The 23,523-nt window shown below is 40.2% G+C and overlaps 1 protein-coding gene across 8 annotated transcripts in view; it reads right to left on the reverse strand.

Annotated features, from left to right (window-relative positions):
* Positions 1–4,795: 4,795 nt before the first annotated feature.
* CADPS2 (calcium dependent secretion activator 2) overlaps positions 4,796–23,523 on the reverse strand; it is a 316,209-nt gene continuing 297,481 nt past the window's right edge. For all 8 annotated transcript variants that reach the window (XM_054065620.1, XM_054065610.1, XM_054065632.1 and 5 more), the window contains 2 exons: positions 8,827–8,931; positions 4,796–5,739 (listed from right to left, as the gene is read on the reverse strand). In XM_054065620.1, coding sequence (XP_053921595.1) covers positions 5,569–5,739; positions 8,827–8,931 — 276 coding nt within the window. In that variant the 3' untranslated portion in view covers positions 4,796–5,568. The remainder of the gene's footprint in view (positions 5,740–8,826; positions 8,932–23,523) is intronic.

Raw genomic sequence — 23,523 nt, forward strand, 5'->3', positions numbered from 1 at the left:
TATAAACGGGAGAAAAGAGTGAAGCAGGACCCGAGATTACCGGCTGCGGGCCAGTTGCGGTCCCCGTTTGTCAGCCGGGCTGGGGGAGATCCAGCACCGCCGTCCGTTCGGTGGGAACCTGCCGCTGCCCCGGGCTGGGGCGAGGGACGGGGCTGCCGAGGGGCAGCAGCCTCGGGCTCTGCTGCCGCAGGAGAGAGGGCAAAGGCTCTTGGGCTTGGCCGGGTTGCTTTAAGTTGTCACACCTCGCCGTTTCCTCCACTGACATTTTCTCCGGGGAAAATCTCTCTCCATACGTGTGTATATACCTTCGGAGACTACGTGTAGTCTCCCCGTACAGTGAGGGCGTGTTGGCATCTCTCTGTATCAGTTCCACCGCAAGGAAAAGAATAAAGTTTTGCTATTTTTAACTGAGTCCGTCACAAAAGAAAAAATAGTTGACACTGACCCTCCGCACACAAGTGTTCCCGGAGGTAAAACAAAGTTTGACAGTACAGTACGTCTCCTACAGACCCCTCTAAACCGAAAACCAAACGGGTGCAAATTAAGCCTTTTCACGTATAAAGCCTTTAATCACATATAATCGAAATTACAAGTGACCCTCTAAAGCAGCGCTCCCGGCCCTCCCGTAATTCATGCAAGCGATTTGTCTAAGTGTGCCAGCTAGGGAGGCGAGCTGCGGCAATCACGGCTAATCTAATCAGCTTGTGAGGGGACCCAGCGGTGTCATCAGCTCCAAAAGGCCCTTGGTGAAAGTGGCTGGGAGGGGCCAGCGGCAGCTGGAGCCATGAATGACACTTTCTCATTTGTTCCTTTCCCAGTTCAACAAATGTTTAGCCCCGTTGCTGCTAAATGAACGCCTTGCGCTCTTTGGCTCAGGGAAGCTATTTATTTTTAAGATTCCTGAATAGGATCAGGAGCAATTAATTTATTTTTGTTTCCATTTTCTCCCAGTACGTTGGGAGCTAACCTAGAGCAAAGCAAAGGGCCGTTCGGCTGCGTTCCCGGCGCCGGAGCACATCGGGCTCTCCTTGACGGCCGGGAGAAGGTGTTCGCCATCAACAGGCTGCCAGGCAGGGACCCTGTGCCGGGCTCCGTTTTGTTGTGCCGCTGCCGAGAGGGAGGGAGAGTCCAAGCGAAAAAAAACCCCATGAAAATAAGAACAAAAGTCGGAGCCGTGCCCCGGCACGGCCGCTGCCCCCTGGGCACGGACACGGCCGGCGGCTGAGCAGCCGTCCGGAGAGGTGGCACTGCCCCAAAGATCAAAACTTTTGGATTTGGGTAGTTTGGTGTTTCGGGTTCGGTGGTTTGGGGTTTTTTTTTTTTTTAAATCTCCATTAAAGCACCTGGGAGCCCGTCCAGGAGCCGCGCCGGGTGTCCCGGGCCTGGCGGGTGTCTCCGCGGGTCTCACGGGCGCCCCGGGCTCATTCCCTTTCCCACAAAACGAGTCCAGATCCCCCTCTGCCCGAGGACCCCCCTGGTGCTGCCCTGCGACTCCCACCGTCTGCTACGCGCTGGTTTGACTGCAACCCCCTTCGGGCGGTGCATAACGGGTGCTCTCCGAGCAGGAAGGCTCCGCGGCAGCCCGCCCCGCAGCCTCCCGCTTGGCGCTGCCGCGTCCCGCCGGACCCGCATTGCTGCCGAGGCAGAGTGTCCCGACAGCCCCGAGGCTCTGGCGTGTCCCAAGAGGCGCTCCGCCCGGCCACCTCCCCACAAGCCTGGAAACACCCGGGGCCCTACACAACGTCCCCCCCGGAACCCCAGAAGGTGCTGAGTGGGTGCCGTGTCCCCAGGGCCAAGGAGGGAGACCTCTCCTCCGGGAGCCTTTGGCGAGCACCCGATCCCGCCGGGAGCGGCTCTCCCACCCGTCGCGCCTTCTCCTGATTCGGCTTCGACAGCCCCGTTTACACCACAAGAGTTAAACAAGCCTCCACACCCGCTTCCCTGCTCTCAGGGCTCCGCGCCCCGGAGCGGCGGGAGCACCCAGGAGGGCAGCGCGGAGCGGGTCGGCTCTCCGGGCCGGGCACTCGCCTCCGGCAGCGAAACGAGCTTTTAAACACGTGTTTAAAATGCAGAGGCTGCCGCGGCTCCGCTGTCAGCGGGGTTTGGCCGCGGCTGCCGGCGGCGTTCGTGCCTGGCTCCCAAGCTGTCACGCAGATACTCACTGGCCTTCTCAAGCTTGAAGTTGGTTACTAAGAAAATATGGGAATTAATAACAAGTGGAATGACCTTTGGAGTGCTGTCATTTCTGTACCTGCCTTCCCGTGATGTCTGCTGTGCTGGCCTTCTAATAATAACTTGTCAGATACTTTGTGTTCGAGTTAATTTCTCTGAAATCAGAAACATCTTGTAACTCCTTCATAGTTATATCATCTTCGGGTGGTTGTTTTTTTTTACTATTTCTTTACTCATCTTGATCTTAGTGACAGATGTGTCTTAGAAGCACTCCACGCAGATGGAATTGTATAGCAAAGTGCTCGGCGTACGCGGTGTACATGTATTAACGCTTCATGAAATTTGAGTAGCTGAGACCCACTTCAAGCCACAAATATTTATAGATTATTATTTTTTTTAAGAAAGATGATGTTGGGGCATAAAAAAGGTTGACTGGGGATTCCCCAGGCCAGCACTGAGGGGCCCCATCAGCCGAGGATGGTCCCACCATTCCCAGCCAGGGAGCAAGGCAAGCTGGGGCTGGGGGAGAGCTGGTGGCAACCCAAAGACCAGATCACTGACCTGTTTGTGATCAACAGGCAGCGCTGAAGTCATTCCATGGATCAACGGGGTGAATAAGAAAGCACAGGCAGGACTGTAGCTGAGTGAGAAACCATCAGTCCTAACCCAGTGCTGGGGCAGAGACTGACAGCCCCGGACAGAGCTGAAGTGGAGCCCCTGGGCAGAGTCTGTGAGAGGGCGTCCCAGGTGAGGCCCGGGAGGACCATGATGGGCTAGGAGTCTTCTTGAGGACTTGACAGGTGAAATCACTACAACCTGCTCTATGACTCTCCAAATCGTTAGGGAGGGTTGTTAACCTTACTTCTCAGGGTGGGGACAACTTGAGATAGAGGACAAGCCCACATTGGAAGTGAGTGTAAAGCAGCATATTTCCCACAGGGCTTTTGGCTAGCAGGGCTGTGCAGACTAGGTATTGCCATGTCGGTCTCTGCCGAAGAAGAGCTGGATGTGTTACCTCTAGGGCTGTGACAGCCATTCCTGTTCCAGTGCTTCTAGCGCCTACTCCAAGTCCTCACAAATTTAGTTACTTGCTACGGACAGTGTTCAGTTTTGATACTGCGTCCTACCACTGTGTTATGTCAGAACTGTAACAATCTCGTAGTACTTTCTTCTCAGAAAAGCCCTCCACAGTCCTGGCATGCCCCTGCACTGAGAGGCCCTGGTAGGCACTGCGGGGCCACCATGGTGAGACCTGCCTTCACCTATTTATAACTGGCTTCTCCACAGACACCTCCACAGGCTCTCAGGAATGTAAAGAAAGTGGGGAAGAGGGCAAGCAGGAGGATCTTTGCAGAGACAGAGCTCCATCTGGGCCTGGCTGGCACTGATCTCTCTGCTTTATTGGGTTTGGGAGCTGACTGTTGCACCAGGCACCCTGGTTTCCTCCACACCCCACTGTCTGCCACAGCCCAACTGCAGCTGGGTTTCAGCCAGAGCTCCGCCTGGCGCTTCAAGTGCCATTGGCTTCCATGCACGGGCATGACTAGGATGAGAGATGGCAAAGGGACGTGCAGTTCTTTTACTTCTACAAAAATCCAAGTCAGGAAACTCACCTGGGAAACTGACAACGGTGGAAAATACTGTTGGGGCTCCCTGTGTTCCCTCCAGCCTAGCAGAGCTACTAATGAATATGAAGCAATAGAGCAGAGTGAGCTCTGTGTCTTGCCTGCCCGTCCACCCACACTGCCCTGCTGCTTCTGAAATGCACGTTGCACTGCAGCTGTGCTCATCCTGAAGTAGGGGGTGCCTGAACTCCTGCCCTCCCAGGTTCTCTGGGCACCTCTGTGTGAGCACTCAAGTTAGGGTACAAAGAGCTAAGAAGAATGATCTTCCTTATCAGCTCTCATTTCTCCCTTTTTGCTGAATTCACCTTAACTCACATGCAGATGAGGAAGCTGGTTTGCTGCAGGAAAAAAATGCCACTTTGAGTTTCTCCCTAGACCACTAGGAAGAAGCATAACTTGCCATTCCCTGCTTGGATGAGCTTCGAAGTGCTGCTCCTGTTCTCAGATTCTGCAGCGCCGTGTACTTGTGACAGACCCTGAAGTCCTATGCCCTGTTCTTGCAGGGAAACTTCATGCCAGCCTCGTAAATCCTCAACAGTTCATCAGTGATAACATTACTGTACTGCGCAGCAACCTTCCTTACTTCTTTTGATAACATCTGTGTTCTTCCTGATTTTGTCTACACAAACCCAGGTATCAGTCATGTTCCGTTCCCCTCCCCCCCAAAAAAAAGCTTGCATTTTTTATAAGTTGTGTGAGTTTTGACTCATGAAAACATGAAGTCTTTCCATCCCATATCGAGAGCACAGAAAAAAGAGGATCAGGCACTGTCTGTTCACCTGCCAGTGAGGGTTTTTTTTGCTTTTTTTCTTTATAAAGGCATTGTGGTGTCCTTGGATATTTGTTTGCTATATGCATCTGCTCTAAGAAATAAATATATTTGCTATAAATCACTATGTAAACTAAATATAACTATCTTTCAAAAAACTTGTTCTCATGAGGAATCATACAACAGCTCAAATAGTTTGAAATATCGAAAACATCTTTTAATTGTAGAATTCTATACAAACTTGGGTAGATACAGAAGTGGTCACGACAAAATGTGTTCTTATTGCCTGAAATTTTTCACAGAAATAGAAACATTGATGGCAAGCTTACTGACATCCAACATGATGAGATATCTTTAAACTTGCAGAATGGACACAACAATCCTAAGTATTTTGTATGTGTTTGACTCTCCTTGAAGTCCTAATACTTACATACGAACCTCAAAATACAAAGAACCAAGGTTAAAGTTTTTAATGCACATCACATAATAATGTAAAATTAAGCACAAAAAAGGTAAACAAAGTGTAATCTTGAAAATACACTACTTTTTTACCTAGGGCACTGACTTATTCCAAGAATGATTTCTCATATAGTTGGGTTTTGAGTGAGGCACACATTTTTTTTTCTACACAGGACATCAATATCTGATGGAGGTACAAGAACAAATGGTAGCAAACAAAAGGGAAAGAAACATAATCACAAGTGGAACTCAGACTCCATGCCAGTGTTCTTGCAGCCCTAAGCAAAGCTATACACTAAAATATGCTACAAACATTGTTCTCAAAAAGTCCTAAAAGTCCTTGGCAGTCTCCCTCTTATAATCTTACTTTCTATTTTTTTTTCTTTTTTTTTTTTTTTTTTTTTTTAAATGGAGCAAATTATATTTCTGCACCTATATCATAAGGCAAAACTATAAATGCAACTACAAGGACAAGTTACCAAAAAACCTCCAAGTCAAAGATAACCCCCACCCTCCAAACTCCAAACACTTGGTAAAGTATCATCATCCTTCCTCCTCATCACTGTCTTTCATAGTAATGCCCTGAAGTCCTCCCGCATCCGTGACTGAGACTGTGGCCTCTTCTACAGTCAGACGGCTGTGAACAGTATCGTAGGTTTTACTGTTGAGCGTTCCCTCCAGCACGCCTTGCAGCCTGAAGTCGCGGTAGGTTTTCTGTGGCAAAAATAGAACATCCTGAATTGTACTCAAGCAAATCTGAGCAGTCTTCCTCTACACACTGATCATTTCTTGCATGCCAGCACAACAGCTTAATACCTCCAGCAGTTAGGGACTTATGATCTAGAATTTGCTAAAGATTCTGCAGTCTTTGTTTCTGGGCTGCATGAGATTCCTATAAACTCCAGAGAGTCTGCAAGCCACACTTTGAACTCACATCTACATCTTTATCTTTCCTATATTTTTTTTCACTTGAGAAAATTTTCTTTCCCTGGCATCAGCCTTTCTATCAACCAGCAGATAAGACTTTTGTCTCTGAATTTCTATCAAGTAGGAAATCTGAGTGGAATTGTTTTATTCATCGATGTTATGTTCAAGTGAGCATATGGAAAATCATCTTCTCTACCTTCTTTATTTTTAAGTTGCAACACATTTGAAATAATCTTTCCTGAAGTTAGCCTAAAAAGCTGAAGGACAAGTTGATCTAGCTCTTATTCTGTGTACCCTGTTGCTGAGAGTTCCCCATGTTTATGGAAGGGAATATGGGAAAAAGAAAATGGAAGATAATTAAGGGCTGTCAGGCCCATTCCCCTGCTGGAGGAGACCATGCATAAACCCTTGAGAAAGAAAAGAGAAAATGGTTGATCTTATTTCACTCAGTACTTCAGAGAACTGCAAAAGACATCTCTCAAAATGGGTAATATTCATCTGGGATAATTTTTTCTGCCACTATCTATGATGAGTATTTAAACCTCATGTGAATCACTGCAACCGAGATTTATTTGACTTTCATAGGTCAACTTCAGAGTCAACGGATGCAGCTTATGTTTTGCTCACACACTCCTGTGAGTACCCTGCCTGGTCTTTTTCAAGTGTTACCATTGCATTCCCTTTTCATAACACGATGCATTCAATTTCCTTTTATGCTGTTAACAGGTCCTACATCAATTTCTTTCAGTTTTACATTGTATTCCTCCCATTCTCAGACCAGCACTTTGGGGTTCAGTCATTGCTCTTCTCTTGACATACTATTGCAGGATAATAATGTTCACTTCCAAGCTTAATTTTTCATTTCTCCCTAACTTTCCTCTTCGTCCTTGACCCTTCTTTAGTCACAGCCCTCTGCACATGTTTCAGACATCTATTGACACCTTTATGCCACCAACCCTCAGTCTTGGCTTTAATGGGAACAAGCAATGTTTTCTTCTTCCAGCCATTCTTAATAATGCCACTACCTTTGCTGTATCCAAACATGAAATAATCATCTCTTTCTTACTCATCCTATGTCACTTAAAAATTAACTCCTATTCATTTTTTGGAGTATTTTCAAGAGAGAGGCAACACAGCCTCTCAGTTTTTTCCAAAGGCAAGCAAAGAAGTCTCTCCATTCTCTCTAGAGTTTGGAGGAACTGTGCCTCACCGCTTGCCTCTTCCCCAGCTGGGCTGTGGCAGTGATAGTCTTATGATAGTTTACTTGAACCATTATTTCTTATTTCCCAGCAGCCTCTCATGGGAGGAGTTCCTGTTATTCCAGTTCTGCTAACTTCACGCACCAAAACGCAGGTGGACCAGATTTTCTGTCTTCCAATACATTGATCGGTACCTCTATGATTGACATAATCTTCGTCAACCTTCTGCGTTCTCAGAAGGTGCCATGGAATAACACACTTGGAATTCAAGCACAAAGCGAAACAGCTATACAGGCACAGAAAGGCTACCAAGATAACCAGTGCTTTCCCATCACTACCAAAGCCTCCATCTTTTGAACATAGATAATTAGTGCTCCAGGCTGCAGCAGGAAGACTGCTTAACAGTGTTGCTCTTTCACCTGAACTTTAGTTTTATAAGAGCCTCTTCCTTTAATCTTCTGGGTGATATTTCACTGGTAAAATTTAGTTTGCCCATTCTTGCATCTCACTGGGCACAGATTTTAGATCCTATAACACTTCCCCTCCCTCCCCCCGAAGGATGATTACCTGTACTTGAGAAGAGCTTTAAATCTTTCACAAGAGCCATTCATTTCAACCACAAACAGTAAACTGCTTTTACCATTTTGGTACATAACGTAATGAAGAACCAAATCCTGTTCCCAGAGAAATCAGTTAGGAACAAAAATGGTAAAGCTAAGCTTGGGTAGTTCAGAGAGCCACGATGACATTTTTATGACTGTTTTCTTGCATCCCTTTCCCTTTTTTTTTCTGTTTAACTACTGAATTGTGAAACTTGCAGTTGCAATTCTAGCGTCCATGAGTTAAAATGCTTCTGACTTTACAGGCTTGCATGAAATTAATGAGAAAATATTTTGAAGAAATCAAGGTCAGCGTTGACAACAGGTGCTTCTTATTTGACTTTTTTTACAGATAACAAAAGTGCTCAGCATTAAACAAGACAGAATCAAAAAAATAAAACCTGAAATGGCCTTCTGTCTCTTGCCTAAGGGTATTAACAGAGATCTGAAAGGGAGCTAGAAGGAAATTTTCTTTTATGGCAGGTTAACCCACAACTGCCTATTGCAAGGTATTTTATATTTTTTTCAGAAACTTTTGACATTGGCCAGTGTAAATGACTGAGGACAGGACTGGAGGGATTGGTTTTCTACGAAACCATGCCCAGAGTATGAAAGAACGGAAAATGTTATCTAATATATTGAATATTGTTTTCCAATTTAACCTAGTAATCACGCATGTATAAGAAAGATGAAATAATAATGTGATTATTAAGGTAAAACAAAAAAAAAAAACCCAGTAACATGACAAAAAATAGTTTATCAGGAATACCATATAACATTGCTGTCTGGGTAGTAGCAATCTGTTAAAATTCCTTGGAACAACTACAACTACAACTGTCACTGAGTCCAGAATAGATGACAATTACTAGTGCACATATAATTAACAACAGGGATTTTAATAAATTCTTTTTCTTCTCAAATTTGAAACTGCTGTGGAAAAAAGAAACCCCAAACCAAAACTACATAAACCTGCAACTTTATTAGAAATTTTTTAACTTTTAGAGAATAATCTACGTCAATACTTCATCACTTTCCTCTCTTTACCATGCAGTCTAACTCAAACAGATCTTATTTACCTTCACAATCTTGATGAGAGTCTTCAGCTGGTAGATGTGAAGCTGAAGGTCTAATCTATCAGCCAACCACACGCATATGACTTTCATGGAGCTGCTATACCATTGCTGAAAAGAAGGACAGAAAAACCAAAACACCGAACAACCTTGCAGTATTCATTTAACAGATTTGGTAATGAGAGGTAATGAAACACTTTGAAATGATCACAGATCAGCACTTGAAGTCAACAACGATATAATTTCCTGTAAAGAGAATTGCATGGGTCAGTAGGAAATCAAATAACTTGACCTAGATTGTTCTTTACATGAATTAGCAACTGCAATTTTATCTTTCAGTCACAACATTTTCAAGTTAAATAGCATTATGCACTTCGCTATCTCTCAGTAAGAATGGATATTAAACACGCAATTACATGAGAGAATTGACAGCTAAAACAGCAGCGGAAAAAATACAGGTAGGGTATCTTGAGAGAGATTTTGCAGCACCTAGATTTTCCAACCCAGACAGCAAAACAGCATCAAATGTAAAGTACGGAATCTGTCTTGTCTTGTCTTTTATTTTTTTTAAATCTCTCCTTTATTACGTAAAAAAAATCAGAAATCCATGGAAATTGTATTTAAGTATGCTTAAGCCACCACTTCACCCCTCCCAAAATAAACATGATAAGGTTTTGTTTTATGTTCATTACTAATTATAATTACAGCCTACATTATTACCTTTCTGTGTATTAGGCACGGGTATGTTTTCACTCAAAGCTACACAAATGGATGGGGTAAGAAAAAGCTCTGCTGTCGGTGCCTATGTTACCATAAAAAATGCGCAGATCCAAATAGCTACTATAATCGTTCTTTCACATTAACTGGATTAAAAGACGTTTTACTAAACATAGTTGTAGCAGTTTTCCTTCCCCTCCTGTAAAATACCATCCAGATGTCATTTACTTCAACTATAAAAAGAAGGGATTTTTTTTTCATTTTAGCAGTGAGAGATTAAGAGAGTTTGTGTCGTAGCTCTGTTTCTAGTCTCTTTCCCCACAGGGAAGAGGCTTAAATTCTTTTCTAATGCAGTTTCCTGTGTCTTTACAAAATACACAGATATGCAAAGAGAGGAAACATTGTGCATACTTGAAAATGCAGCATGTTAGCTAATGTATATATTAGGAAGCAATTCAAAGGAAGGATCTAACATGTCTCATGAGCTACGTCTACACTAAAGAAAAGAAAATATAAATGGAAAAAATTAAAAGAAGTTACTGGCTACTGAATGTAACAAAAGACAGAAATAAAATTACTTAATCAAAATGTTAGGTATCTGGTCAAAGCTTTAAATACAGTAATTATAGGTAAATACTTTTTTGTTACAGGAGAAAAACTCATCTCATTGTAACTTTCAGTTTTAAGATAAGTTTGAAATAAGAAACAGGATTTTCATATAGTAATGACTTTCATTTATTTTATCTAGTGTGTTAAAATTTATTTTAATTATAAATCACTGGAAATAAAATACTTTCACTTTTTTTTAGAGTTCCTCCTATTATGTCCCTATTTTACAGAAGTGAACAAACACACTACACAAAATGCAGAACGCTGCACATTTAATAAAAGTAGTTCCATTTTTTCTAAAAAATGTGGGACTGATTTGGTATCCATAAAAGACTGTTTTTTTAATCACTGTGCGACATTCTTATGCTATTTACATTATTTCAACCCAAACATGCACATTGGTTTTTATTTGCTTTATAAGTACCTGTAAAATATTTTTAATGTGACAGAGTTGTTACTAAGTGCCAGCCGTAAACTATATGACAGGTGGTGTATGTATACAGATGTCTAGAAAATAAAACACAGTTGAGCTTATTCATTCAGGGAACGCTCTTGATCTAGTAAACATAAAAATTCATATGCCTAGCATTCAACCCAGAATATCTATTGTCATTTCCAATAAGGTGAGCCCAATTATTATACTATCACTCAGACTCTACAGTTGTTAATCTTTAACATAAGCATGGTCGAGAGAATGATTTTAGTAGCAATGTTTTCTCAAAGCTGATATTCTTCCATAAAAAAAAATTCAATAACAAATCCAGAATGTATTTGGTTTGTACCAAGGATAAAGCAGAAAGGGCTCAAACTTGCTGACACAAGCAAACTGTAGAAAGGATCAAAAATTCCACGATCAGTTACACCATGCAACACCCCTGCATGGTGCCTGAGCACTGGAAGCCGACCCACTTCCAGTTTTCTGGCAAAACATTTTTTAGTGCTCAGCCAGATTACTTAATTAAGATGGATACAGTAAAAATTAGGCTTTCCGTACGCATCTGTGATGTGTTTACATGCACTGAAAACAAAGCTAAGAAATTGGAGGGAATTAATTTTGCAACTCAAATTTGTGAATGAAAACCTTAGAATACACCTTCCTGACTAGTTTTAATACATTAAACTTTCAGTAGAAATGTTTAATTTGGTGATTATGAAATGATACTGTAGTACTTGCTCCTCTGTCAACACACACTGTTCAGAAAAATATATGACTGCTATTACATGAAATAGAAAAGGATTTATTCTGAATTGTCACAGCATTTTTAATAACAATCACATCCAGTATATTTTTGAGTCCCCGCAGAGGTACTTGTGGATAGAATTCCTGTTCACTGTTGGCCTTGCACCCACTAGTTTTGAGCACTTATTATACACTGAAGCTGCATAAACATAAATCTGCTGGACTTCCTAAAGAAAAGTAAGCATTTCCAAATCACTTCTTTTGAAGCCTGTTAAAATGCACAGCACTGCAAATGCCTCTCAGAGGTGGAATCCAAGGCCACATGTTTTGACATCCATGAGCATGTTATGGAGGTAGGGATGCATCTGCTGTGGCTTACAGGAATCCATTGCAAACTCACAGGTTTCTGTGATTAGATAACAGTACTGAGATTACACAGTTCTAAAGTAGTAATAGTAATACAAAAATCCCTCAAACTGTTTTTAAGAAAAACTCACTTTCCTGCTAGTAAGAACAGCACTGAAAAGACAATGTGACTCTTGCAGATGTCAGTGATACGGTATTAGTACCATATTCTTTGCTGTTGCCTATGCAAGAATAAAACACCAAGGGTTTTTTATATATTTTTTTCACATCAGCAGATAACAGCAGCCCACCACTTTAACAAAAATATGTTTGTCTCCCCATTTCCCCCTCTCTCCTAATTCATAGCTCATCCAGCTCCTGTAAGGGCATGCATTACTCCCTTCATTTTCCTGAGATACCTCTTTTAAAGTAAAAAATAAGAGAGAAGGAAAGGCTAGGGTTGACTCTGTGAGACCCCTGTATTTATTCACACTTATTGTGCATGACTGTAGACTGGTAAATCATATTAGCAGCCCATCTCCCCATCAAGCTGCTACTTGCTTTCCAGCCCTGGGAAGGTTCAACAAATCAACAGGAGCACGGAAAACAGAACATCAGTCTAATCTAGTGTTTAAGGTGAAGTTTTCAAACCCAATCTAAGAAGATCTTTAGAGCCAGCAACAAGCTGAAGGGCTCAGAAGGTGGTATTGACAATGAAAGAGTCTTGAAATATTGAGAAGCGCAGCACTTGTGCATTTTTAATAACAAGAGGGTCAACAAGGACACAGCTCCCTCAGTGCCAATAGTTGCCACACCAGGGCTATAAACGCTCTCAGTTCATCAGATTTCTTAAACAGTTCATCAGCTTTCTTAAACACCCTAAACCCCCTCAGCGGACCTTTAGTCTTAAATTAACAAACCAAAGCAATGAAAGAGGGTGCAGCTTGAATGGCCAGCATTGATCCCCAACGGGGCTCGGTGCGGCTACAGGCACTGAAAAACTCGCTCCATTGTCGGGAGGAATTGACAAACCTCCTCGCCTAAATAGTCCAGCTGAGGCGGGCTGGAGGCACGCAGCTGTAAAGGACTCCCCTCGCCCCACTCCCAGTTCTCACAATGCACCAGGCATGAGCTCTTTGTCAGGCCCAGACTCTGCAATTTTCTAACAAGGATTAAAGTTGTTTCTCGGCAGGGCCAGTGAAAAGCAATTTAGCAACATACCGTGCTTTCTTCAGGCAAGTTAAAGAGAAGTAGTTAAGGAATTTCATTATTCTGTTGACCAGTGGAGATACAAAACAAATATATTAAATATTCACCATGTTTCTGGGTGCCTGAGCTATAACATTCACAGAACGGTTCAATTAAATATAACACTTACTGGCTGAAAGCAAGCACTTCAGATTTATTTTTGAAGTTTTATAAAAAGGTGCAGCTGTTTGCCACCTGGAAGGAGGCTCAATACATACTAACACACAATGCTTTAGTCCTTCTAGGGCTGGTATCCCTAATGCCTGAGACACAAGACCCTGTCGGGTTTCTGTATCTCGCCTGCTCTTGATAAATGGGCACTGTCAAAATGCTTTTTCTGCTGAATATGGTAGGGGGAATGGCTTTTATAGGAACCACATTTTATCTTCCTACTGAAGCCTTTATCACGCTATTGATCAGGAATTGAGTCGCTCAGATGACAACAGGATGTTTTTACTTCCTCCAGCTCTACTTTTTCTACCAGAAACAACAACAAAAAAGTATTCTTCTCACCGAAGAGACTACATCAACGGCAGCATAAGCTAAAACGTGTAAGAAATACTATGAGCACATTAAATAATAAGTGCTAAAGTGCCTAGTTTTTATTAAAAGGCTATGCTATTTTTCAAGACTTTGATAGCACTAGTACAGTGCCAAGGAACTTTTAGAACACCTAAAAGAATGTTGAATGATGAAAGAATAAATAAGTTATTCCTTAAAAATGCAAACAGCAAAAGTTAGAAAAAAGTTCCTGATTAAAGTTGCATAATTTATTTCCCTCCTTGTAAAACACGAATAATCATACTGCTTTCCTTCGTTGAATGTTAATGACAATGAGGCAAACAAGTATTGGTAGTGTCATTGGTAACACTCTGGAGTTTATAAGTTACAGGTATATTTTTAAGTTTATGTAAAGACATCACCCACTTAATTGAGGATTTTTATCTGAGTAGTGACAAGTGAGCACACTCTTCCGAAGCCTGGAAAGCTTTGTTAATGCATAAAACCCCCTCAAACTCGGGGGAGGATTTCTCAGCCTCCCAGCCACCATGACACATCAGAAGGTATGTACAGACAGGAACACCAAAATAAGAAATAAAGTCAGAAGAAGTAGTTAACATTCAAAATATCTTTACATTTTTGCAGAAATGAAAAATATTTAGTTGCAAATTAAAGCAACAATGAAGCAACTTTGTAGGATCCTTTCTCAGACTTAGAAAGCCTTTTGATTAAGAAGCCTGAGGAGTCATTGAAGGGTGAGTCAACAGTAGATAAACAGAAAATATAACATATCAACATGTAGAAATTTTGTTTGTACTCTCTTGACCCATCAATTCTGATTCCTGACAAAGGCAATTTATGAACCAGTTAAAATGTCAATTTCTTCTAATAGAGGGGAGATCAGAACTTTTTGACTAGTGATGTAACACCCTCCCACCTCTCCCTTCTGTGTTTTCAGTCACCTGAGTTAAAGAAATTATCTCCCCAGTGACTCTTCTTTTCTAGGTTATGGATGTGCACCAGTCTGTGAAGCACACCAATGAGACTGTGTCAGTGACCAGGAAAATGAAGGAACAGAAGCTGGGGAAACCTGAGAGAAGAGAAAGCTCTCATGCAAGAGTTTCCCCATAATGCTATCAGCTCCACGTGCCTTCATGGTCACAGCTGCTGTCCTTCTTTGCCACACTATTCAACCCCACAAGGATGTTGTTTCTCAGTACACGTAGCCTCACAGTACCTCAACCCAAGATGGTGAGCTAAATTCGATTCTGAGCACCCAATTTTACAGTGCCATCCTGAAAGAATATTGTCACCAAAATCCAGAATCTTGCCTTAGGGGGATGTTCAGTTGTCAGAAATGGTCACTTAGCTGGCTTCTGACTGTAGAAATGGAAATCATACCAACTCCAGATACAATAAAATTGTCAAGTACACTTGTAGTCCGGCTGTTCTTACAGCTACCCTAATGCTACTGCATGTTTGGGTTTCGGCAAGGTAGTAATCTTTCTGTTTAGGACATAAAGAGGTTTGTATTATTTCTCTGGCACATGAAAAATTTCTCCATCTTTTCTTAGCACTGCTAAGACTGCAGAATAAAAATCATGTCGCATAAATTTCACAGCAAAATGAATATGTGAGAAACAGCTGACGTTACGACTGTGGCGAGAGTTAGAATTGTATCTCCATTTTACACTGATCAAGCACTACTTCACCTACCAGTTCACCTGCCGTGTATTTACTGTATTAGGACACATTACTTTTATTGTTATTTAAAACATATAAAATACAACAAATGCCAATGTTAAAATGGAAAGGGTACTTTAATTTACTTTAGTTTCCACTCAATAACAGTATATGCCCTTTAATATGCAGACAACAGGGGTGCTTACTTTTGCATTTACTCAAATGTTCACAAAGTTAAAGGAGATTACTATTGGTTGAGAGGTCACCATGACGACACGACATTTATTCCTTTTGCATTATTTTTTTTTCCCCTAGGAATTTTTGTTTAAGAAAAATGGAAATAAATGAAGATTAAACTAAGCATGAGTGGAAAGTCCATACAGTTAAGTCTTGGTGGAACCATGGGATTAGTGGCCAGTAAAAACAAATAAAGCCTTTTCCCTACACCAAAAATTAGACTTTTAAAAGCCCTCGACCTAGCCCAAATGATTAAACCAACATTAAGTGTCACAGGAATAAAACTCTGTTCATCTCTGCTCCCCATTTTGCTGCAGTTTCTTCCCACATTTTCATTCAAGGACCTATTCAAAAGTCCTGCTGTTGCTATATCACCCATTTCTGCTGTAATGCTCCCATGTCCCATGTTCCTTCACATGGTCCTCCTTCGCACAGAGCCCCTGACACACAACTCTCCCACCCCATCAGTGTCTGATACTTCTAATGCTCGGCACCACTTATCAAGGCATCTTCCTCAAAATGTCTCAGGCTTTCATCCAGCTTCTGTGTTTTGCTTCCTTCTCTAGTCCTGAAACACTAAGCCAAGTTTTGAACTTTGGCTTTGAATTATTTCATTAGCCAAACTCTGTTTGGGTACAAACCACATCTTTTTTCTTCCTGCCTTTTTTTTTTTTTTATTTTGAGTGTGTGTGTGATTGTAGCAGATTTATTAATCTTCCTCTTGCACCCTTACATGGCCAAGGAGGAAAATTTTTCTTCCTTCCAGTGGGACTCTTTCTTTGGTTTTCTTCTGCCTTGTTTTTGGCCACTATGTCAATAGATCTGCCAGGGAGCTCAAAAACCATTTTGTTTTTCTTAAGAATGACTAATTGATGAAACAAACATTTTAGTCTCTAGTCAGCCTCTTTCCTGTCTATTTGAATGAAAGATTCCCACTCTCAGTCCCAAAGCAATCAGGCAAAAAGGAAAGAAGCTCAACAGAAAGAGGAACCCAAATGTTGACAGAAAGACCTCGTTCAGCAGGAGTCATGACAACAAATAAGTGAACAGTTGTTGGATGGGATATTTTAATGATATGAGAAAACAAAATTAGGCAGGCTCGTTTTCAGAAATCAGTAATGAGAAGAAAAGAGAGGCTCATTTAAGGCTCATTTAAAAGTACCTTAAGCATCTTTGAAACTCCCAGGCAAAAAACCGTATCATTCTGAAATAACAAAGAACATCTAACATATGAAGAGCTTACCTTTTAAGAGTAACTTAATTTTTTTTTTTTCATATTTTAGGCTTACAATTAAAAGCTGGATAGCTGGTATGGAACTGCTGCCAATTTTCAAATAAATATACACTTTTAACATAAAATATAGAGTACTTATCTCTCCATGCCTTTTATATTGGTTACTAAACAGCAATTTACAATATTTATGCTATCTTATAATGTTTATGACCTTAATTTTTTCCTGGTTTCTTTACATATGGTAGACGCACTGGGAAACTAAAGTTTACAAAATTAGACATATGTAACCTCTTTCCATATCTGGAAATATGTAATGTTGATGTTCCGATTTTAAACACTAGATACTAACATAGTGCTCATGACCACAAGAGACTAACAGCAAAACCAGTTTTCCTACTCTACTCTTTACACACAGTGCATCTGTGACCAGTACTTCTATAGGTTATTCTGGTGCTAAAACTCCCTGGAGGAAACACTGTCAGTGCAATGTGTGTGGTGTTGCACTGTGGGTATATCTGCAAACATCCTCTAAGGCACAGAACGAGGAACATCATTTGAGTAACCCTGACATGAAAGCCAGCTTGGATCCTCAAAATAAACAAATGAACATAATGCAAAATGACCAAATTTTTACTCATTGTAACACTACCCTCTTGCTATCAGGGTCCAGTTTTACAGACCCTATGAGGAAGCATAGCTGCACAAATGCTAAGCAGTCTTCCTAAGTGCATGCATAACATCAGCAAGGTTAAAGGTCCAGGTTCGCTCTGTCCGTAACTGAGACACCTATGTCATATTTTGCTCAGTCATCCAGGACTCCCTGAGGATACCCTGCAGTGAGACATCAGCAAAGGGTGATTCAAGGAGGCTACAGAGTCTTGTGAGCTGTATCTCTCTCTTAAGGTGAGTATACTCTTAATCTGTATACCATATACCAAAAGTGAGGTAGACCAAAGCTGGGCAAAAGTCTGTGTTGTAACTTTTAGGTACCCAATCATGTTAGTAGCTCTTGTCCCAGAGCCTTCTATTCAGACTCCCTGCTCTACGATGAATGAGGTCAAATACATATTTCAATTGGACTATTTAAATATCCTGGGTTCCTCTGGGTGAATATTTACAAGCAGTTCATTTCTTTCCACCTCAGCAATCTTGACTCATCATCCGTTTACTCTGCATGTTATTGTAGTGGCATATGACAGGGCTGGATGCAGCTGTGAAGTTGATAGGGAGTTGCGCAGTGGTGGAGTCATTCCTCTCCTACATTGCATCGATTGGGCACCACACTGAGCAGCGCTAATGTGGAGCAGAGGTCCAGCCTCCTGCCTCCCTCTTGCTTCTCTCCTCCCCTCGTCTCTTTGCAGAAAGTGTCCTTGGATTATGTTGATGCATGGTTTGCTCCTTTCCATCTCTGACCCTATTGCTCATGTGTACCTTTCCAGCTATGCAAATTTTACAGCTCTGTTGCTTTTTATTTTTGAGCTGATTGTTCTATTCATTATTTGTACTGTTTTTCTTGTACGTTGTAAAGACTTTTATTACAGTGTAAAGACAAAAGATAGTCAATGCTGTGTAAATATATGATGAAACACTTGAAAATTATTTAAAGGAAATCACCTCTCTGTAGGTAAATGTGCAACAATTTTGCACATTCAAATCAGCACTAAAGCTTCAGTTCCCCGTGATCAAGCAGGTTAAGAAGCCATTTCCACTGATGAATCACTAACTTTGTCAGAGCACTCCACAGCATCCTCACCCGGTACTATTTTGATTTACAACATAGCAACCTCTTTCTGTTACTCCAGATTCATTACAGTAAACCTAGAGTATTACGCTTCCTGGCACTATCTTTCTTGTAACACGACCAACAATATGATTGTGTGTCTATTTGTGAACACTTACATAGAGTTTCACTTGATTTTCCTTTTTAAACTAAGCTTGACCCAAAGAAAATACAAGTACAAATATCAAACCTGCAAGTAAGGTTTGAGAAGCCACAAGGCGCTCCCGCTGTTTATATGTGTGTGAATTACAGTACATCAAGAAATCAATATTCCCTAGATGGTGCTTGTGCCTGGCACTTCATGGTGAACAAACATTAGATAAGACAATATAAATGGTACAATCCTTATTGATTTCTCTTGACTGTGTAGAATGTGAAAGCTGTAGCCACAGTTAACACTTACTGACAGACTCATCTGAAGTTACAGTGCTATTTTATATTTTATAGTTGTCCATGCTCAATTGATTCCATTAAGTTGCTAGACACATTTCAAGCCATCCAGATAAGAAAAAAAAATGCAGTGCCTGGAATGAGACGCTGCTACTTTGTGCCTAGCAGGATAAAAAGGTTAAAGGACTAAATTGTGCCTGGATGTTGGAAGGAGTTCTCTTTTATTTGATAGAATTGTTGTTGTTTTTAGTGAATGAATACTGTAAGTGATGGATAGATGAATTTAACTACGTTAAATAAATGAATGAATGGTACAGACCAGGAACATCTATGGGAAAATTACACTGGAAGATCCCAATATTATAGCCCCATCCCAAACAAACAACCCCACAGTTCTACCCATGACTGATACAATTCCTTCAGAAAAAAAACTCAGACAGGAATTAAAATCTTGACTTTGGGATTTTTTTCCATCTCCGCCCCCCCCTTTTGAATGATGATGCACATTTTAAATTGCCTTTTTATAAATACTTATACTCCCCACCCCCAATAAGAGAACTTCTCACATAATTCAGGGAAATTAGGGGGTAGAACAGCATAAGAAATTTTGAATAACAAGATATGAGATTTAGTGCCCTGAAAAATAATTCTCTATTTCTTTTTTATACCTGAAGTGCTCTTTTAGCAACATATCAGAATATCTATATCATAGTTTCTTTCTCCCCATTGGGAAGATTTAAATAATATGATTGAATTAGTGTGAAAAAGGTGTCAGACATTCATTCTATGAATACTAAATGCAGACTGGACTATGGAATACATAATGTCTTGAGAAAATCCTTTTAATATCTTTTTGGGCTGTTTAATATGTTAATTCAAAAAAAAAAAAAAACCCAAAGGAAATTCCAAAATTAAAAAAGGCATAAAAAATGAAGAAGTGGAGAAATGTATCAAACCAAAAACATATCAAACCCAGCCATCCTGTTATGGTTTCCTCTGAAGAAAACACTCTCAGTTACAGTGCAAAACAGCTGAATAAGTGCTGAATATTTGGATCTTGAAGCAGCGAACTCTGAAGCACATTCTTTGCTTTAAGTGTGTTGTGGTCCTATTGATTTCAACACTATTGAGCTTTGCTGGATTCGTAGCGGCATAATCAGCATCCTCCAAGAGTGTGCACTCCTTTTCTCAGCATATTCCAGAAAAAAAAATTCAAAGAAAACTTTTATACTGTATGAAATCAGATGGAGGTTAGATTTTTCAGCTTTCAAATGAATTATTGTTCTTTTATAGAGATTTCTATTGCAAAAAATGAGGTGAATCTACTTGAAAACATCAGGAATAAATTAGTGAAGTCTTAAAAGACTTTGAATAGTAAATTTGCAAGATTTTGCTTCCATTTTGCAGAAGAGTTTAATATATTTGAGCATGTTAACCTAACTCACTTTTTCAGCCCACAGTTGGTGACACTGCCTACAGTTTTGTCTAAAATTCTTTCTTTCACCAAAAAAAAAAAATGACAAACTGTTTAAAATTACAAGAATATCTTAAGATCAAGCAAAAACTGCAGATTGGTTCTCATATCAAGAGCCTTCTATTTTCCCTATAAAATATTAGACATAATTAAAGGTGAGTTAAGACTTTGGTGAAAATCTAAAGAGCATCAGCAAATCTGAGCACTGCTCAGCTTTTCAATTGCTTTTCTACTTCTCAGTTCTTTTAAATGGTTTTCTATGGCAGGAACATTTTTCTTAATTAGTCACAGCTAATTAGTGTTCTGGCATAGACAAGTAATCAGAAATGTCAGAGCTGCAAGGCTACATCTCCCTAATCCTTTGATAATAATTTAGCCTCCTGGGAGGGCCTCAAGCTGCGGTAAGTAGTGGCTGACAATAAGGCAAAATTAGGTGGGCAGCAGACCATTAGGATAGAAAAATAAAAAGCACTACCAAATCCTGCTGAGCACCATCAGGCAACTAACTACACTGCCAGATGAGGTGCCTGTTTAAGCCTGTGTTGTTAATTAGCTGATTCTACCAGACCTGCCACATATGTCCAGGTGCATCACGCAAAGATGTGTATTCCTGGGTTTGAGCCAAAGGACAATTTTGCACTGTGATCAAATTTCAAGAATCTGAGAAAGAAGCCCACATATTTCTTGAAGATTATTCTGAGTTATCAAAGAAATAAGATCAACAAGTTACAATCCATTTTTCTTGAGTCTCCAAGTAATTAGGCACGGTCCTCTCATGTTTCTCAGAGGTTAATACAAACACAAGTTTTGATTCAAATGTGGCCTTTAACCAGTTCTACCTAGTCTCAACTTGCTGAAGTTGCCTTGGCATATAATCTAGATAAAAAGTAGACCTTTTGTCAAATCATACACTTGCAAGTGATTACATAACAAGGAACGGGAAAGTTACTTATTAAAATTAATGTAACAGGAAGCAATTTGAGAATGAGAAAAAATATCACTAGGTTTTCTAGAAAAACATTGTTGAAATAGTACAGTAATGGTGTTTTTGAGGTAGACATGGACAGCACAAGGAGTTGCTACTACCCAAAACTCACATTTAAAGTAAGTGTTCCTCTTAGCTGTGTAACACCAGCTGAAGATTAATGTCTTTCCAAGGAGAAGTATTTGACATTTGTTTTGTAAAAGGCCAGAAAACTTACAGAAATGATGCAATTGAGTAAAGCATTTACTAAACTGCACTTACAGGTATGACGGCAAACAGAAATGAATCAGATGAGTACTTCTTATCTCCATTTAGGCATAGAATGAAATACATGACATCTCCATCTTTGGAGAACGATTCCTACCTCAAATAACCTCAAGTACATCATTGAACTTAAACAGTCCATCCCAGCTTCTACGGGTAAAAGAAAATAATGATTGTGGTACAGGAGTATTTATACTACTCATAAAGGCATTCAATCTTTCTGCACTCCAAAGAAAGTTGTACAAGTTCCCTGCCATTAACAACTCTTTTACTGCTTGTTGAATTGTCACCCTATGTGAGGCCACAACCCCGAGGATGTTCTCCTATATGAGCAGTTCCTGTGAAGTCAACAGGACTACTCTGTCACACCACACCAGTTAAAGACCCATAAGAGATGGACAATCAGGGCCAAAGACAACATCTGCTAACAGGTGCCGTCTGGTACAGGATAATGAAGGGACATGTTTGCTGATGTCGACATTTCCAGAATGTGCACTCTGACTGCTCTATGGGTTTATGGTACACTTGTGCACAGGTTTCCCAGAAATTAGAGCCTAAAAAAAATAGAAAACTTGTTGTATCAATGGTAAAGCACTGGTGTTCTGCAACTGTTCTCCTAAACTATTCTTTATTTCTCAAAGCAGCAATCAATTATTGCATAAAGATTTCATTGCATATATAATCTCAGTAAAATTAGACCTGTACATCGTTAGACTGTAAATTTTTCACAAAGAACTCAACACAAATATAACTTACAAGATAATGCTTTCAGTGGTAAATAAATCATGATTATTGTGAATGGAAAACATCCATAATGAAATTTCATGTGCAGTTAACAGGTATAAGAAAGTGAGAATCTACTCAAGTGGCACTTTACATAACTACAGAAAGTAAGTAGTGTATCAATGTTTTACACAGAGTTTCATGCAAAATATCTTGTTTAAGCTGTTTTTTTAGTAAAATCCAGTTTTGTTTCAAAGGAAACGGTTTTTAATTTAGAAGTCTAATGTCATTTAAGAAGCTCAGGAAGAGGGAGACTTACTAGTCCTATATTAAAAATTCAGGTAGAGACGTGATTTTAAGTCTAGTCAGTGATGATAATCTGGCATATTTATGGATACAGCACTGCTTTTATTGAACCTAATAGTATAATTCTCATTACTTTTGATAGTGTAGAACCAGGCCCCTGGGAATTTTATAGTTAGATACTTTTTATATCTGTTAATTTTGTGATCAGATACACAGCACTGTTCTCTGAAAGGCTGCACAAATGTTTGTATACCATCCATGAAGCAGTTTACAGATAAAAGGGGTTTTCTTAATAATTAGTACTATCTTATACTTTTTTCTAGGTCTGTGTAATTCTATTTAGTTATTTAATTTTCCCATTCACCAACTGCCACTCTTACAGCCTTTTCTGAAAATAAGGATTTTTCAAACACTGGTCAAAAAAAATTTAAATAATTAAAGTACAAATTTGTTTCTAAAATGTTTTACTAAACTATTTAAAAAATGAGTTCTTTGTTTAAGTGATTAAACTTAAAAAAAGTTTCAGTGGGTGATGCTCTTAATCATAATTAAAAAATGTAATTACTAAATAAGCACAGGAGTGCCTGTCTTCATGATGTGGTTGTTATACATTTAATTTACTTGAGTCACTGCAGCATTAATGGTGGAAAAACTTTGCTTTATTTGAGTTTATTAGAGAAACTTGTCCCAATATAGTTTCACTGTCTTAGTTTAGTTGAGTGGAGTATGGGATTGGAAGGAGTCATGGATCATTCATTGAATTAAACCTACAGAAATCATGAACATGGAGTAGATATTTAGCTCAGAACTATTGCAGAATATTCACATGTACACCGCATTACAAAACCTTCCAAGTGGTCTTTAAGATCTGTGGTGTTAAAAACAAACAGCAAACAAGTGACAGGAAGGAATTTGATAGGAATAAATTCCCAGCTGATCTTAGGAAGAAGACCATGTCCTACGTTGCAAAGGAAGACAAAAAGTCCTAAGTGTCTCTGACAAACTGACCAAGCTAAAGCAATTTGTG

The sequence above is a fragment of the Cuculus canorus genome, chromosome 1 (genome assembly GCF_017976375.1).
Source record: "Cuculus canorus isolate bCucCan1 chromosome 1, bCucCan1.pri, whole genome shotgun sequence".
NCBI classification, from domain to species: domain Eukaryota; kingdom Metazoa; phylum Chordata; class Aves; order Cuculiformes; family Cuculidae; genus Cuculus; species Cuculus canorus.